At 45.3% G+C, this 17,949-nt stretch overlaps 1 protein-coding gene across 2 annotated transcripts in view; it reads right to left on the bottom strand.

Annotated features, from left to right (window-relative positions):
- EML5 (EMAP like 5) overlaps positions 1-17,949 on the bottom strand; it is a 382,142-nt gene that overhangs the window by 272,176 nt on the left and 92,017 nt on the right. For both annotated transcript variants that reach the window (XM_033952880.1, XM_033952881.1), the window contains exon 3: positions 3,238-3,336. In XM_033952880.1, the coding sequence (XP_033808771.1) occupies positions 3,238-3,336 (99 nt within the window). The remainder of the gene's footprint in view (positions 1-3,237; positions 3,337-17,949) is intronic.

Here is a 17,949-nt window from a genome sequence, read left to right as displayed (position 1 = left end):
CTCCCTCCTGCCATCAGACACTTCCCCCAACGCCCCCCCCCCCCACTGCCAAACCTAAGTATAGCAGAAGGGATGCCCACTCCCTCCTGCCATCAGACACTTCCCCCAACGCCCCCCCCCCCACTGCCAAACCTAAGTATAGCAGAAGGGATGCCCACTCCCTCCTGCCATCAGACACTTCCCCCAACGCCCCCCCCCCCCACTGCCAAACCTAAGTATAGCAGAAGGGATGCCCACTCCCTCCTGCCATCAGACACTTCCCCCAACGCCCCCCCCCCCCCACTGCCAAACCTAAGTATAGCAGAAGGGATGCCCACTCCCTCCTGCCATCAGACACTTCCCCCAACGCCCCCCCCCCCACTGCCAAACCTAAGTATAGCAGAAGGGATGCCCACTCCCTCCTGCCATCAGACACTTCCCCCAACGCCCCCCCCCCCACTGCCAAACCTAAGTATAGCAGAAGGGATGCCCACTCCCTCCTGCCATCAGACACTTCCCCCAACGCCCCCCCCCCCCACTGCCAAACCTAAGTATAGCAGAAGGGATGCCCACTCCCTCCTGCCATCAGACACTTCCCCCAACGCCCCCCCCCCCCACTGCCAAACCTAAGTATAGCAGAAGGGATGCCCACTCCCTCCTGCCATCAGACACTTCCCCCCACGCCCCCCCCCCCCCCCTGCCAAACCTAAGTATAGCAGAAGGGATGCCCACTCCCTCCTGCCATCAGACACTTCCCCCAACGCCCCCCCCCCCCACTGCCAAACCTAAGTATAGCAGAAGGGATGCCCACTCACTCACTGAGCGATTGAGTCAGTGGGTTTGCATGCAAACTCAATAGTGAATCAGTTGCTGTTGGAAAATCAACCAGAGAATCAGTCAATAGCGATTGAGTCGCTATTCTTAGTGAATCTAGTCCAAAGGGGCCCTTTACAAAACTACATTAACTGGTAATGCATGCTTAATGTAGGAACAAAGATTTGCCGCAAAACACATTAAAGCATTTTGTGGTAATTTGCCTCTCAGCACATGGCGACGGTGCATTATTTAATTTTTCTGCAAACCTTTTGGGTAGGGGATGTGCTATGAGTGTGGACGCCTTATCAAACCTCACCGGTTGCTAATCGAGCAAATTCTTTTGAGTGGACCTGATTATTTGGCTAGGCTAACACTTCTGTATGCATCAGCTCATTAATCCTCCCCTGACCCTCCCAGGTTCACTGGGAATCAACTAGGAAGAGTGCTTTTTACTTTCTAATACCAAGTTTGTGGCATAATTTTCCACTTTCACTTCATTCAGCACTATCTTTTCAGAAGTTTAAGGTTGGTTTAAAAATTCTGGGTCTGGGTCAGGTGGGTCTGTTATGATATATATTTATTACACCATTGATAAGAACCTACAGCCAATAGTACATAGGATTGTATTGAATGGATGTTCTTTTATCATTTTTTAAATAATTTTTTTATTCAGATTTTAACAATATACAGTGGAACCTTGGTTTACGAGCATAATTCGTTCCAGAAGCATGCTCGTAAACCAAAATACTCGTTTATCAAAGCGAGTTTCCCCATAGGAAATAATGGAAACTCGCTTTGATACATTCCCCCCCCCCCCCCGAGGCCAGCGGCACTGCTCTATCCCCCCCACGCGAACCGGCACCCCCCGCCCGGCAGAGGCAGGAAGATCTTCAAGCGGCACCGGCAAGTCCTGTGGGCTGCGTGCCGGTGCCAGACCGGGGGGGTAAGTTCAAGTTGTTCAGGAGGGGTGTGCCGGTTTGCGCGGGGGGGGGGGGGTGCTTTGCGAGTGGGGAGGAGCGATGCCGGTTCTCGGGGGGGGGGGCGGTGCTCGCAAACTGAGTCAACACTCGGTTTGCGAGACAAGTTTTGCGAGAATGTTTTGCTCGTCTTGCAAAACACTCGCAAACTGAGGTTTGACTGTACATAAGTTTTCATCCTTTGTCAAAAATAGATTTCTGGTAACATAGAATAAATATTAAGTAAGAAGTATACACAATAACATTATTGCAAACAAATGCATACCACTGATTAAAACTTGACCATCATAGAAAATAAGCACTGAATTTGAGGAGGTATTAAACTGACTACAATTAAGGTGCGTTAGCGGTATAATGCGCGTAATAGCGTGTGCTAATTTGCCGGCTGCGCTAGCTGCTACCACCTCCTCTTGAGCAGGCGGTAGTTTTTTTCGGCTAGCACGGGGGTTAGCGCGGGCTAAAAAGGTGCGTGCGCTAAAGCCGTTAACACGGCTTCATAAAAGGAGTCCTTATTGTCCAATGGAAAGACCAGGATTTCTCAGACTGACTCTATTCACAGGCTTCATATTTCCTGAGTTTCATGTTGTCCTTCCAATGAGGCCGTGCCAAGCTTTTCTATCACCAGCTGCGGCGGTATTATCTCCGACGCTCGTAGGAATTCTAGGAGTGTCGGAGCTAATACAGCCATAGCTGGCGTTAAAAAAGACTAACGCGGCTTCGTGAAAGGGGGGGGAGGGGTGCTATTGCCATCATAATGTTGAATAGTTTTGCATATTTTTCTGGGATATTAAGTTCAGAGCTTGACGATCTGAGGATTACAATGTTGTAGGCCAGGGATGTCCAACCTGCAGCCCCGTGAAGTATTTTGTGCGGCCCCCGGTTGTTTTCCTCTGCTGCCCCCCCCCCCCGGGTGTTTACCGTCTTGCCGGCTCCCTCCTCTGTCTTGCTGCACCATTTGCGTGTTTGTGCGGCCCCAGAAAAATTTTTTCAGCCAATGTGGCCCAGGGAAGCCAAAAGGTTGGCCACCCCTGTTGTAGGCAATGGGTTTTACGTCTCCACAATTGAATTACTGAGATTATTTTATCCCGCACTCTTTCCCAATATGGTTGCAGATTGCTGCATCAGAATAAGAGAGGAGACAAATCACCTCTTTCCAGGTTGCCTGACCAGCACTTGTTAGAGGAGGCAGCTGTGGATATCTTTGCTATTTTCTTTATGGCATATCCAAAAACGAAGCTTGTGTGTTAGCTCCTGACAATGAGGGACTGGCCTCCTAAGCCAAGGACTGTGGCTTCATGTCCCATCTGGGGTGGTCATTGTTTATACCCTTATGCACAAAATTATTCCTATTACAGTTTACTGCAGTTATTTTAATATTGGCAAGAACTAATATGAAAACATATTTTGCATTTCCTGCATCGTTACAGTTTGCACACAAAGCTAAGTAAAAATAATGAGCAGTTACCCTGTCGGTGTGACCAGGGGCCATGGACAGCATCTTCCCCTTCCTCCAGTCCCATACGCAGATTGTATTCTTTGAGTCCAGGCCGACAGATACCAGGCGCTAAGATTTGAAGGCAGGAGCAAAGAAAGGCAAGTAGAAATGTTAAAAAAAAAAATTCATCAAAATTAAAGATTCTTTTCATGAAGGACAAGTTCTTTACCCTGTACTTTGGTAGATGTGTTTGTAATTTTTCCTGACATAAACAAATCGCTCATAGATTTATGAGGGGGGGGGGGGTTGAAAAGTTTGGTAAAAAAGTAAGTTAAGCAATGTATTCTCTATCAAGGGCTATAAACTTACCCTCCCCTCCCACACATGCACACACTTTTTATCAAGCCACTTTTTATCAAGATTGAGCAGCTCGGTATTTAGCTGGGGGGGGGGGAGGTAGACCATAGTCCAGCGAGTTTCCAGTTTTTTTTTTAATATAGAACAAATAAGTTTTGTCAAACTCTGCAAAATACTCATTGACAGCATCGATGACTTAATGTACTCTGGTGTCATTTCATGGAAATTTACCAAACATTTTTTAAACCATGCTCGTATGAGGGGCCGCTGAAAAGTTCAGCCCAGCCAAGAAGAGAATGATGCGGAGCCTTGAAACTTACAAGTTCTTCTCCACTTCTCTTGACACTTCCTTTCATATCACTGAAATGAAAAGTGAGGAATAACTTGTAAGTTTCACAGCTCCACATCATTCTCTTCTTGGCTGGGCTGAGAACTTTTCAGCGGCCTCTTGCATTGTGATGTCATAATGCCTCATTCCACCAATGCCTAAGAGCCAGCCTCATCGGTGATGTCACAATGGCTTGGGTTCCCTAGACTTGTGTCAGTTTACTAGATGCATTTGCCTCACTGAGATGAGAAGTGTGGATTAACAAAATCACATTTCTCTGGATACTGTTGGCTTATTTACTTGGGTCACAGATTTTGCAGAAATTCAGGCCCTTCAAAATTTTAGGCCCCCTTTTACAAAGCTGAGCAGCCAAGTGCTGCACAGTGAATGCTCCGATGCCCGTTCAAATTCCTATGGGCATCAGAGAATTTAGGCCTGGATTCTCTATACAGCGCCAATTGCGTGTCAATCATGCGACGGTACCATATACAGAATTGCACCTCCAGCAAAGATAGGGGCCGGAAATGTATGCCAGGGTTTTCCAGGCCTATATTCCCGGCGCCTATTTTTGTCATGAATTGCGCCTACGTAGGCGCTTCAGGCTGCCTAACACTACTTCCAGTGTTAGCCACGCTCACGGTGGCATTAGGTGGCCTAAAGGACTTAAGGAGGCACGATTCCAGCGCAGATTTTTTAGATGCTTGTAGGCACGTTAACGTTTTTTGCCATTTTAAATGGCACTTCTTAATTAACTTAATGGTCCCTAAGTTTAGATTCTGTTTGTAGAATCTCCCCCTTATTGTGCTGGCCCACACTGCTAGCTTTTATGAAAACAGGGGTTGGATCTTTATAACAAGTGCATATGTCTAATACTGAGGACAAATTTGGATGAGAAAAAAACAAAATTAAATAATCTACCCCTTCCCTCCTCTTTTTACAAAACTGTAGCGCGGTTTTTAGCCGCGGTAACAGTTATGATGCTACAGTTTTATAAAAGGTGGGGCTAATTGGCTAGATTATATCTTCTGTCTCTCCAGGAGCCAAGAAGCAGATATCTGACTTGGGAACCAGTAATCTTTTGAGAAAAGAGAAATTATTTTGCCTTTTGAACTCTTTTTGCATGCAGGGTTTCAGCTGCCATTAATCTGGAAAGGGATTCTAACATCTAAAATTTTCTAATAAATATTAAGATAATAGACGTAACTGAAGAAACTAACCCAAGTGGTATATCAAATCCAAAAGTAGAAAAATAACAAACCCACTTATACAGAGAAGTGTATGTATTACAAAAGTTATTTCTATACGGGAAAAGGCCTCAGATACGGAGCCTATGCACAGTCATCGACTGAATACATCAGCGTAGTTTCTCTGCTCCTTGCTCCAGTCATCGGCCATAAAAACCCGTCAATCTTTAATATTATTAGTTATTCATAACTTATTAAAAGTGTTGTGAAATTACTTAACTTATTAAAAGTATTTTAAATAATATTTTATTTTTTTATATTTTTTTATATATTTTTTCTTATAATTTACTATTTCTTCATCTATATCTACAGATAATTCATACACAGCTCAATCGCAACTGAAAAAGGTGATTGAAATGTTACTTAGCTTAGCATAGTGTCTACATTTAGGAAAATGCCTTTCAAGAGACGTAACTGACCTTAATTTTTTTTCCTTCAGCTACTGAGAAAACATCTCCAAACTCATGAAAATACTTCCAGATATACTTACTAAATACACCACTCCTCAAAAAGTACTGTTACCATCCTATCTCCCTCTTCCTTTGTGCATCCAAAATACTCAAATGTCATGTTCGCCTCCACTGTCTTGAGTTTTTCATCTCAAGCTACTCTCGATCCATCTTAATCTACTTTAACATTGTATATTCCACGCACAACTAAAATCATTATGTACATCCACCGAACCATCTCTTTTCATTTCAGTCTATTCATAATTTGGCAGCACGGCTTATATTCTGCCAGTGTCGCTATATTCACATTAACTTCTCTTCTCAAATCACTTCTGTTTCAAGTTCAAATTCAATTCATTTGATATACCGCATATATAATGCTTGAGAACCTGGGGGTGGGTCAGTAGAGTGGGCAGACCTGATGGGCTATGGCCCTTATCTGCCGTCATCTTCTATGTTTCTATGTTTCTATGAATGTAAACCACTTAGACTATAAGTGGTATATAAATGCTTAAATAAATAATAAATAAGGAAAAATTATGTTCTTACCTGTTAATTTTCTTTCCTTTAGATGCAGCAGATGAATCCAGAGACCAATGGGATAGCCCACATCTACCAGCAGGCGGAGATAGAGAAACTGATTAACAGGTGGTCCTATTAGCTGGCACTCCTCCTGCATCTTCAGTATTGCTCCTTGCCCAAGCATCCGTAACCATCAATATGCTTAGCATGTAAAAAACTTCTTTCCCATAACAAATTTCAAAAGGTAATAATACAGAATACAACTATCAATAATAACAGACTTCGAAAGTTGCAAAAGAAAAAAAACAACAGTCAATGTCCAGAAAGGGTAGGGCTCTGGATTCATCTGCTGCGTCTAAAGGAAAGAAAATTAACAGGTAAGAACATAATGTTTCCTTCCTTAGCAACAGCAGCAGATGAATCCAGAGACCAATGGGATGTGGCAAAGCAATCCTCAATCTGGGTGGGAAGCAAACGCCGCCTCCGCAACAACCGAAGCACTAATCGCTGCCTCCGCATGTGTCCCCACATCCAACCGGTAATGCTGAGATAAAGTATTCTTGGAAGACCAAGTAGTCGCATGACAAAACTCCTCCAAGGGAATAAACCTCTGGACTATGTCCAAGTAGCCGCCATTACTCTGGCTGAATGGTCATGAAGTTCTTCCGCCAACCGCTTCCCTGCCATCAGGTAAGCATAAAGAATGTCCTCCTGGATCCTTCGAGCGATGGAGGCTTTGGACGCTGCCAAATTGTTTGTCGCATCCCTTGAAGAATACAAAGAGGTGATCTAAACGACTAAAAGTCATTAGAAACCTACAGATTGCGGAGAATGCTACGCACTTTCAAAAAAATGCAGTGAAGAAAAGCTCGCCTCCCTAATTCCTCCTCCCAGGAAGAAAGAAGGAAAAGTGAGAGCGGCATAAAAGAAAGAATGACACCACCTTAGAAAGAAATTGTGGTACTGTCCGAACTGACACCCCAGAATTTGTAAATCAGAAATAAGAATCCCCGCTGTACAGGGCCTGCAACTCAGAAAACTGCCAAGCTGAAGCCAAGAAACACTGTGTTCAACGTCATAGCCTTTTAGGGTCTCAAAAGACAAGGTTCTGTAAACTGCGAAGAAGTACCTTAAGACTGTACTCCGGACAGGGCTTCTTAAGAGGTGTACGAATATACAGTACTCCTTTTAGGAACTGAACTGCATGAAGCTGAGAAGTAAGCGAAGAGCGAGATACCTAGCCCTTGTAACAAGCTAAGATTGCCACTTGAAGTTGAAGGGAATTGAACGCTAAGCCTATGGCAATACTCTTGTGCCAAAAAAGAAAGAATATAAAGCATAGAACTCTGGAAGGGTGCCAATGTTGAGAAGTAGCCAAGAAAAGAAAAGCCTCCAAACGGAAGCATAAGCCACAGGTGAAGACGTCTGTATCACCTGGAGAAGAGAAGAAATAACCTGCTTTGCATAACCCTTACACGTCAGCCATGACTTTTCAAAAGCTAGGTCGTAATACCAAAATAGGACGAATATCCATGTTGATCGGACCCTAGGTGAGTAAATCTGGAGATACCAGGAATCTCAACAGTTCGGCCGTCGAAAGACTCATCAGATCCGCATAGCAAGGATGGCGCAGCCAATCCGGAGATTCTCTAATTACTGTGCCCTGAAAGCGAGCTTGAGATGGCAAATCCATCCGATCATCAGCCAGGGGAAAACACTTAGAAAGAGAAACCAGAGGCGAGAGAAGCAACGCTACTACCCCCTCTGACTGCCACTCCCTGCGTCTGCTGAAGAAGCTAGGAAGCTTTAAATTTCGAGACGAGGCCATGAGGTTAGTTCTAGTTCTACAAAGAGCTGGAACGCCTGAGCGAATAGTTCCCAATTTCCAGGATGTAGAATATTTTACTACTACTACTATTTATTATTTCTAAAGCGCTGAAAGGCGTACACAGCGCTGTACATTTTAACATACAATAGACGGTCCATGCTCAGATTTTGTGGTGAGAAAGTCTATCTAAACCCTTTTCCTGTCCTGTAAAATGATGCGCTGACAGAAGAGGAAGATGAGATTCCACCCATTGAAGTAGAACCATTACTTTACTCGCCAACTGAGTACATCACGTACTTTCCTGGCTGTAGAGAAATACCACCGTCATAACACTGTCCTAAAAGACCTTTTTCGTCATTCCGGAAGAATGGTCTGAAACTCCTGAAACAGTAGCCTGACCATGCTTCAGTCCAGAAGAATGAACGAGTACGCCCTCACCTGGAGTACTGCGTCCAGCACTGGTCGCCGTACCTGAAGAAGGACACGGTACTACTCGAAAGGGTCCAGAGAAGAGCGACTAAGATGATTAAGGGGCTGGAGGAGCTGCCGTACAGCGAAAGATTAGAGAAACTGGGCCTCTTCTCTCTCGAACAGAGGAGATTGAGAGGGGACATGATCGAAACATTCAAGGTACTGAAGGGGATAGACTTAGTAGATAAGGATAGGTTGTTCACCCTCTCCAAGGGAGAACAAGAGGGCACTCTCTAAAGTTGAAAGGGGATAGATTCCGTACAAACGTAAGGAAGTTCTTCTTCACCCAGAGAGTGGTAGAAAGCTGGAACGCTCTTCCAGAGTCTGTTATAGGGGAAAACACCCTCCAGGGATTCAAGACAAAGTTAGAACAAGTTGAACAAGAACGTGCGCTGATAAGGCTAGTCTCAGTTAGGGCGCTGGTCTTAGACCAGAGGGCCGCCGCGTGAGCGGACTGCTGGGCATGATGGACCACTGGTCTGACTCAGCAGTGGTAATTCTTATGTTCTTATGTTCTTATGTACTGAGTTTCCTCTTAATACCAGACTCCTTGCGCTGAGGATTGAAGGCACTGAGCCCCTCAACCCGACAGCCTGGGATGTTTGGTGAATTTGAGCCAGTCCAGCAAAGACCGAGGCATGCATTTGAAAAGATTAATCTCGCTGAGCCACCAAATTATATTGAGCGATGTTTGTGGAGCCTACTAGATACTACAATTGGAGCCTTGAGATACCGGGAACCACTGGAACAAAAGCGACTGCTGCAGCGTTCTCATGTGAAAGCAAGCCGAAGTTCCCAGTGTAGTCACCACCATAGATCCTAAAACTTGTACAGAATCCCATACTCTTGTTCTTAGTGACTGAAGAAGGCAAACCTGAGACTGTAACCTGTCGTCCCAGTCTCTGGGAAGAAACACATTCCTCTCCTACGTGAACAACATCCCCTGATATTCCAATAATTAGTACAGGAGAAAAGAGCTCTTTGGAAATTTGAAGATTCACATCCAAAGAATTGAGGAAAAGAAGTTCAAATTAAAGAAATCACCCGTTTGTGTCTGACAAATTGACCTGGCTGGAAGACATCCGAATCAAGCAGTCGTCTAAGAAAGAAAGTACCTAAATCTCCTGTTTGCGCCAAAACGCCCCTACTGCCCTCATTTTCTAAAATGTTCATGGAGCCGTGGCTAGGCCAAATGACATCTGCCCAAACTGATAGCGCTGCTTGATGAAAGCCAAGCGAAGATAGTGCAAATTCGGTGACCATAGGGATATTGTAAATATTCTCACAGTTTTTCTCCGGAAATGTCTAACTCTGAGAAACTAATTTACCAGAATAAGATCCAGCCCCCTTCTGACCAATTACTCCGTCTTAGGCACTATGAAGTAAATGGAATAACTTCCCTTAGTTCCGGAAGAACTAAAACTACTGCCCCGAGTACCAGTAACACTTAAAAGGGGGTTTTGCATCAACGTAACCTTTGGAAGCTCAATACATGGTCACTCCAAGAAAGAACCTGAAATGGGAGGAGGATTCAAAGTTGCAAGCATCCTGAAAAATGCCCAAAGCCCCCTGACCTGACATCATAGTGTCTTCCCCCCTTCACGAGAAAGCATAAAGAGTTACCAGAGGAAGTGAAGATCCCTTCAGAATGAAAAGCAGACAGTCGGGGAACGGCTGGACAAGAGTTGTAAATTCTGGAAGAAGAAAGGAACTTTCCCACAAAAAATCCAGCTTTGCGATGTAAGATGGAGTATGCTGGAATTCTGAAAACAGTACTAACTCCATGTAATGTTAGCCAAAAACTTACTGCCTTTAAAGTGAAGACGTACTAGACGTAATCTAGAAGCTGCAATGACTGCCCCATGGGAAACAATCTGCACCCTAATTGTTATCAGATAAAGCTCACATCCCTAAAGAGAGCTTCAGGGATGATTCCAACATCCACATAACATTTGCTACTCTGTGGGTTTGGGAGAATAGGTAACTTGTCCCTGGTTAGAAGGAGTCACACAGCTCTTCCTGCTAGTTTGAGGGACTGTCTAGCAGGTGCCATGAGAAGATGGCGACCTGAGAAATATGTGCAAGAAGCTTTGAAACTTGCAGTCCCCGGCACACTAGAAATAGAAAAGACAGTTCAGGAATCTATAGTGCTACCAGACACACACAGCGCTGCATAGAGGCACAAAGAATAAGAAAACCTCTAAACCTACATAGACTCACCCTTCAGAGACACCGAGAGAGACAAGAAGATACCCGTATGAAACCAGGGTACTCTCATGCCACTGACATCACTGCGCAGCAATTTGCCTTCTGCCGACCCATAACAGCAAAAAAACGAGATTGGGTAGCTGAGCACAGGGCAGAATCTCATTCTTAAGCACCATGAGGCATAACAGTACAGTCGCAATTAAAGTAGTTAAGTCTTTTCAAGCAGAGAGAGTGGGGAAACACACACACAAGGTATATCACCGCAACAGTGGAAAAAGCTGTTGAAACACTCCTGATGCATAGAACCCTGAAAACAGGGAAGCCGCAGGATAGTGACTTAAGTCAGCTGCAAAATAAACTCCGTGAATGCTGCAGTGCTCCCGCTAGCGCCAGAGACCCAAGCGCGTGCCTGTTTCATGCTGAAATGAGCCGGCTCTATCAACAATGCATTAAAAACCTACCTGGAGCCAACCATTCAAATATTTTTCCCACTGTCATGGTATAAAATGCTTAAAATAAACATTGGAGAGAAATAAAGGAATGCTGTTTCGTTCTCAACTTAGGAAAATAAGCACACGCCTCTTTCGCTCAGTCAGGAACTGGCTATGTGAAGAACACACCCGGAGCCATCCAAATATTTACCTCCACTCGGTTGCAGGAACTGCCAAGCAGAGTCCGCCTCAGGGAGAAATCCCACTACCGCTGTGGCGCTGCAGCCAGAGTATGAAAACAAGCACGCGTTAACAACACGCGGGAAGGCACTAGTTCTGTCAACGGAGCTCTATCCATACACCCGAAGCCCTTTACTGAATAAACTTCATATAAATGTAAATTTACTTGTCGGTCACTAAACCATTTCCACAACTCTAAAAAATATAGCGTTTAATAAAAACCATATTCCTTCTATAGTCTCACACCGAACCCGCAGCTCCACTACTACCAGAAACCAGAAAAGAAGTTTAAATAAAACATATACTCACAACTTTGTTGATAGTGCCGGGAGATGCCGGTTGCTCAGCACTATAAGGGCAGAATTGTTTAATAGTCACTGTGGTCTCTTTTTTTTTTTTTTTTTACAGTGAAGGGAAGGAAGAAAAATCGAGACCTAGTCAGACCCTCTATCATTGGAGGGAGGGTGAGAGGCCCAGGTGTAACCCCTAAAGCCGGCACCGTTCAGCCGGACACCCCGTCTCACTGAAGAGAAACCTCAACAGAAGAAATAATGTTTCAGACGCAGCCAGAGCTAATTGAATAGCGACCATCACCTGCTGGGAGATAGAGCATACTGAAGATGCAGGAGGTGTGCCAGCCAATAGGACCACCTGTTAATCAGTTTCTCTATCTCCACCTGCAGGTAGATGTGTGCTATCCCATTGGTCTCTGGATTCATCTGCTGCTGTTGCTAAGGAAACAGAAGTTTAGTCTAAGCGGTTTACAATAAAATCAGGGGAGGGGAAATGATATTATAAAATAATAAAAAAATAGGTTACAAAAACAAAAGTCACAGCATGGCCAACAGAATAAAAAAGGGTTAGAAGGTATGGAATGTTTACAATATTTATCAAAGGCAAAAAGGAAAGGGAAAACACAAAAAGGGTAGCGAAGAAACAAAAATTCTCTAAATAATGTCTAACCCTCCTTTTACTAAACCATGGTAGAGGTTTCTACTGTAAATGCTCCGACACTCATGGAATTCCTATTAGCATCAGAGCAGCATCGGAACATTTAGCACTCTGGGCCAAGGTAGAAACATAAGAACATAAGAATAGCCTTACTGGGTCAGACCAATGGTCCATCAAGCCCGGTAGCCTATTCTCATGGTGGCCAATCCAGGTCACTAGTACCTGGCCAAATCCCAAGAAGTAGCAACATTCCATCCTACCAGTGGCTTCCCCCATGGACTTTTCCTTCAGGAACTTGTCCAAACCGTTCTTAAAACCAGCTACGCTATCCGCTCTTACCACATCCTCTGGTAACGCATTCCAGAACTTAACTATTCTCTGAATGAAAAAAAAAATTTCCTCCTATTGGTTTTAAAAGTATTTCCCTGTAACTTCATCGAGTGTCCCCTAATCTTTGTAATTTTTGACGGAGTGAAAAATCGATCCACTTGTACCCATTCTACTCCACTCAGGATTTTGTAGACGTCAATCATATCTCCCCTCAGCCGTCTCTTTTCCAAGCTGAAGAGCCCTAACCGTTTTAATCTTTCCTCATACGAGAGGAGTTCCATCCCCTTTACCATCTTGGTCGCTCTTCTTTGAACCTTTTCTAGCGCCTCTACCATGGCTCAGAAAAAGGGGTGGAGGGTAAGTGTTATACAATCTAAAGTTCTAAAGCAAATGAAAATGGGCTATGAAGTCCATGATGCTGTTGATCCAAATGCCAAAGTAAAAAGATAGGCTTTTAATTGAGATTTAAAGCTTTTGAAGGATTGTTTGGTCCTAAGGTACAATGGAAGAGAGTTGCAGAGAGTAAGTACCATTACAGAGAAACAAGAGTTCCTGTGAAATGTCTAGAAATATTTGTCTGAAAGAAGGAATAGTCAGAAGATGTTATTGAGTTGAACGAAGTGTCCTTTGAGGAGAATAAGGAACATGAAAGCTGGATAAGAATAAAAGGAGACCTGAGGACTGGATCTGGAAGGAAATGATATTAAGTTTAAATGGAGTTCTACGAAATATTAGGAGTATGTGTTCAGAGTTATAAAGAGGGGTAATGTGGTCAAACTTAGACAGATGGTCCAAGAGTTGGAATGCAGCATTTTGGACAAGCTACAGTCAACGGAATTTATAGTGCAGAAGACCAATAAAGAGTTACAGTAGTCAAATTTAGAGAAAATTAAAAGAGTGGAAAAGAATGGGCAAAGATTTCTTATTAAGCAAAGGTCAGCTAATACTTGCACCCCTACCCCCATCCCCGCCGGCTGGCAGCTAGCGTTCCCTCCCAAGCAAGAGTAAAAAAAACCCAGGCCTACCATGACTTTCTGGTGGTCTAGTGGTGCACTGGGGAAGGAGCGATTCCCACTCACTCCTGCTCATTCTTTCTCTGCAGCAAAAATGGTCACCAAGACTTCCAGTGGCAGTCTCATGAGGCTTCAGCAGACTCGCTAGCCTGCTGCTGGAAGTCTCGGCAGCCAGTTTTGCTGAGAAAATAGAATGGGCAGAAGTGGGTGGGAATCGCGCTACACCACCAGGAAGTCACACTAGACCTAGGAGGGAGGGAACGAACGCTAGCTGCTGGCCAGGAGGGTTGGGGGTAGGGGCAGGGATGCGGGTAGGGGCTGAAATCTGCTGGTTCAGGGGGGGAAAGGTGTTGGCAGCTGCAGAGGGGGAAGGCTCAAATATATACTGACACCCCCCACTTTTGGGGCCAAAAATCTGAAATTATATGATATTTATTTTGTACCTGGGGTAATGGAGGATTAAGTGAGTTGACCAGAATCACAAGGAACTGCAATGGGACTTGAGCCATCCTCCAATTCCCTACTATTTCCAGAGCTGAGGTCCAGAAACCCCCTCTAAACTCCTTCCCCTTTACTAAAGCTCACCCCCCTTCTACCCCTGTGGACCATCTGCCCCCAACTAAATACCCCTTTCCAACTACCTACTCCCTTGATCCACCCTGAGGTGAACTGGTTAACCCTTTCAGGACCATAAGGATCGTAGGCCAATTTTTGTGGTTTTGAAGACATTTTTATGGTAAAAAGGGCTTGCAGATGCCAAAAAATTGATTTTTTTTTTGTGAAATATCATTATTTTTATTTAAAAAAATCACACTTCTGGCTTATGGACAGTGTGGCAAGTGAATCTTCTCGTCAATCTGGCAACGACGCTAATGAACGAATGTCGGAACCAGTTTGTTTACATAAAGGCAGTATCATATGGAATCCGTACATATCAAATTTAGAACTGTAGACTATCCCAATCAAAATTTATAGGATTTTAAAGTTATGGGACAAATATGTCCCTTGGTCCTGAAAGGGTTAAGAAGCAATCCCTCTTTACTCCTGCCCCCCTCCAAATTACGGGATACAAAATGTACCATGAGAGTACTGCGAGGGGGTCATCAATATCATTTTGAATCCCAGAGGGAGTGGGTGTGAAGGGGGACTGCTCTTATCCAAGCCTCTGCTGGGAGGAGAGAAGCTGATATGCACGGACGGGGAGAGGCACCTTGGGGTGATAGTGTCCGAAGATCTAAAGGCGAAAAAACAGTGTGACAAGGCAGTGGCTGCTGCCAGAAGGATTCTGGGCTGTATAAAGAGAGGCGTAGTCAGTAGAAGGAAGAAGGTGTTGATGCCCCTGTACAGGTCATTGGTGAGGCCCCACTTGGAGTATTGTGTTCAGTTTTGGAGACCGTATCCGGCGAAAGACGTAAGAAGACTTGAGGCAGTCCAGAGGAGGGCGACGAAAATGATAGGAGGCTTGCGCCAGAAGACGTATGAGGAGAGACTGGAAGCCCTGAATATGTATACCCTAGAGGAAAGGAGAGACAGGGGAGATATGATTCAGACGTTCAAATACTTAAAGGGTATTAACGTAGAACAAAATCTTTTCCAGAGAAAGGAAAATGGTAAAACCAGAGCACATAATTTGAGGTTGAGGGGTGGTAGATTCAGGGGCAATGTTAGGAAATTCTACTTTACGGAGAGGGTGGTGGATGCCTGGAATGCGCTCCCGAGAGAGGTGGTGGAGAGTAAAACTGTGACTGAGTTCAAAGAAGCGTGGGATGAACACAGAAGATTTAGAATCAGAAAATAATATTAAAGATTGAACTAGGCCAGTTACTGGGCAGACGTGTACGGTCTGTGTCTGTGTATGGCCGTTTGGTGGAGGATGGGCAGGGGAGGGCTTCAATGGCTGGGAGGGTGTAGATGGGCTGGAGTAAGTCTTAACAGAGATTTCGGCAGTTGGAACCCATGCACAGTACCGGGTAAAGCTTTGGATTCTCGCCCAGAAATAGCTAAGAAGGAAAAAAAAAAAAAATTTAAATTGAATCAGGTTGGGCAGACTGGATGGACCATTCGGGTCTTTATCTGCCGTCATCTACTATGTTACTATGTTACTATGCAACACCAACGATCACCTCAAAGTAGGACCCGGGAGAGGATAGGGGATCTGGGGGGTTTGGTCAAGCGGAAGGGGCTTGAATGATGGTTTTTGAAGATCAGGTATGGGGAAGGTGGGGGATCAGAGGGAGGGTTCTGACTGAAGGTGGTTACGAGCTGTGGGAGGTGTGATCCAGGGGTACCATCACTGGAGAGCGGTTCTGATTAGGGGGCTTGGACATCATCAGGAAGGGGAACCAGTACAGTGAGGTATTTATTTATTTTATTTAAAACATTTATATTCCGCTTTTGACCAAAGCAGTTCACAAATTAGCACACACAATCTCTGGACACACATAAAGTCTTAAAATCCACATAGCGGACAAGAGCAAACGAAGGCAGAGGTCTGAATGTAAACATTATATCATAGTCATTCTAGAAAAGGATAACATACTCAGTGTCAAATAAAGTGCTGCTAGAAGAAATATGTTTGTGTAAAAAGATAGGTTTTTTTCAACAGTTTTCTAAAATGTAACAGGTTTCCACAAAATCTCAGTGTGCCTGTTAAAGTGTTCCTGGCCGTTGAAAGACTGGCACTCTTTTTTGCAGGAATTAGCAGGTGCAAATTCTGAATTTTACATGCCGAGACATTCCCTAAATGAAATTTTAAAAAATAAACCTGGTATGTTGCAGTCCTGCCCTGACTCCATGCACAATACCCACCCACCCCAACATGCATGCAATATGGTTCATGAAGATTTTATCTACCGTATTTTCACGTAGATAACGCGCACCCGTGTAAAACGCGCACACGGGTATAGCGCGCGGAAAACACAAATTTATGTACAGAAATTTTTATATACCGCGCACACCCGTATATCGCGCATGCTGCCCGACTCTCCTTTCGCCCGCCCCGACTCTCCTCTGGAGACCCCAACTCTCTTTTCGCCCGCCCCGACTCTCCTTTCCCCCTTGAAGTCCTGTCCCTACCCTGAAAGCCTGACGCCCCCCCCCCCCGACGTCCGATTCACCCCCCCGCAGGACCGCTCACACCCCCACCGCGAAGGACCGCTCGCACGCGCCCGCACCCCCCCTCTGAAGGACCTCTCGCACCCCCACCCCAAAGGAGCACTCGCACTCCCACCCCGAAGGACCGCTCGCACCCCCACCCGAAGGACCGCTTGCACCCCCACAGCCTCCCCCCCTCCCCCATGGAGAAGCTGTCTACCTTGTTTCTGGATGCCAGCAAGCCCAGCTGTTTCCTCTGCCGGCGGTCCCGCCCCTTCTCTGAGCCCTGCTGCGCTGCTTCCTCTTCCGGCGGTCCCGCCCTTTCTCTGACATCAGAGAAAGGGCGGGACCGCCTGAAGAGGAAGCAGCACAGCACAGGGCTCTGAGAAGGGGCAGGACCGCCGGTAGAGGAAGCAGCTGGGCTGGCATCCGGAAACAAGGTAGACAGTTTCTCCATGGGGGAGGGAGGGAGGCTGTGGGGGTGCGAGCGAGGTGGGGGTGCGAGCACTCCTTCCGGGTGATGAATCGGGCATCGGGGGGGGGGGGAAACTATGTAAAAAAAATTTTGTACAACGCGCTCACGCGTATAACGCGCAAGGTTATGCGCGGTTTGTAAAAACCATGTATAACGCGCGCGTTATATGCGAGAAAATACGGTAATCTTATCTAATTTAAATCTGAATTTCTGAATCACACTTTTACATACTGCTGTTCATGAGACTACAACAAAGAGGTCTACAATCAGATTAAAAATTAATAGGGAAAGAAAGAAAGGAAAACCAGTAAATAGGACAGAGGAACTACAGGCCGGTGAGCCTGACTTCAGTTATAGGGAAGATGGTGGAAGCAATAATCAAGGGCAGCATTTGCGAGCACATCGAGGAAAATGGCCTACTGCGGACAAGCCAGCACGGATTCTGTAAGGGAAGGTCGTGCCTGACAAACCTTCTGTACTTCTTTGAGGGAATAAGCAGTCAGGTGGACAAAGGGGAACCCATAGACATCATTTACCTCGATTTTCAAAAGGCCTTTGACAAGGTGCCACATGAAAGGCTGCTTAGGAAGCTGTGGAACCACGGGGTAGGCGGGGATGTACATAGATGGATCAAGCACTGGCTGTCAGGCAGACTACAGAGGGTCGGAGTAAAGGGCCAATATTCTGACTGGCGGGGAGTCACGAGCGGTGTGCCGCAGGGATCGGTGCTGGGGCCGCTACTCTTCAACATATTTATCAATGACCTGGAAACGGAGGCAAAGTGTGAGGTTATAAAATTTGC

The sequence above is a fragment of the Geotrypetes seraphini genome, chromosome 7, assembly GCF_902459505.1.
Source record: "Geotrypetes seraphini chromosome 7, aGeoSer1.1, whole genome shotgun sequence".
NCBI lineage: Eukaryota > Metazoa > Chordata > Amphibia > Gymnophiona > Dermophiidae > Geotrypetes > Geotrypetes seraphini.
Note: the sequence above shows the minus strand (reverse complement) of the source record. Positions and strands in the feature narration are given on the sequence as shown.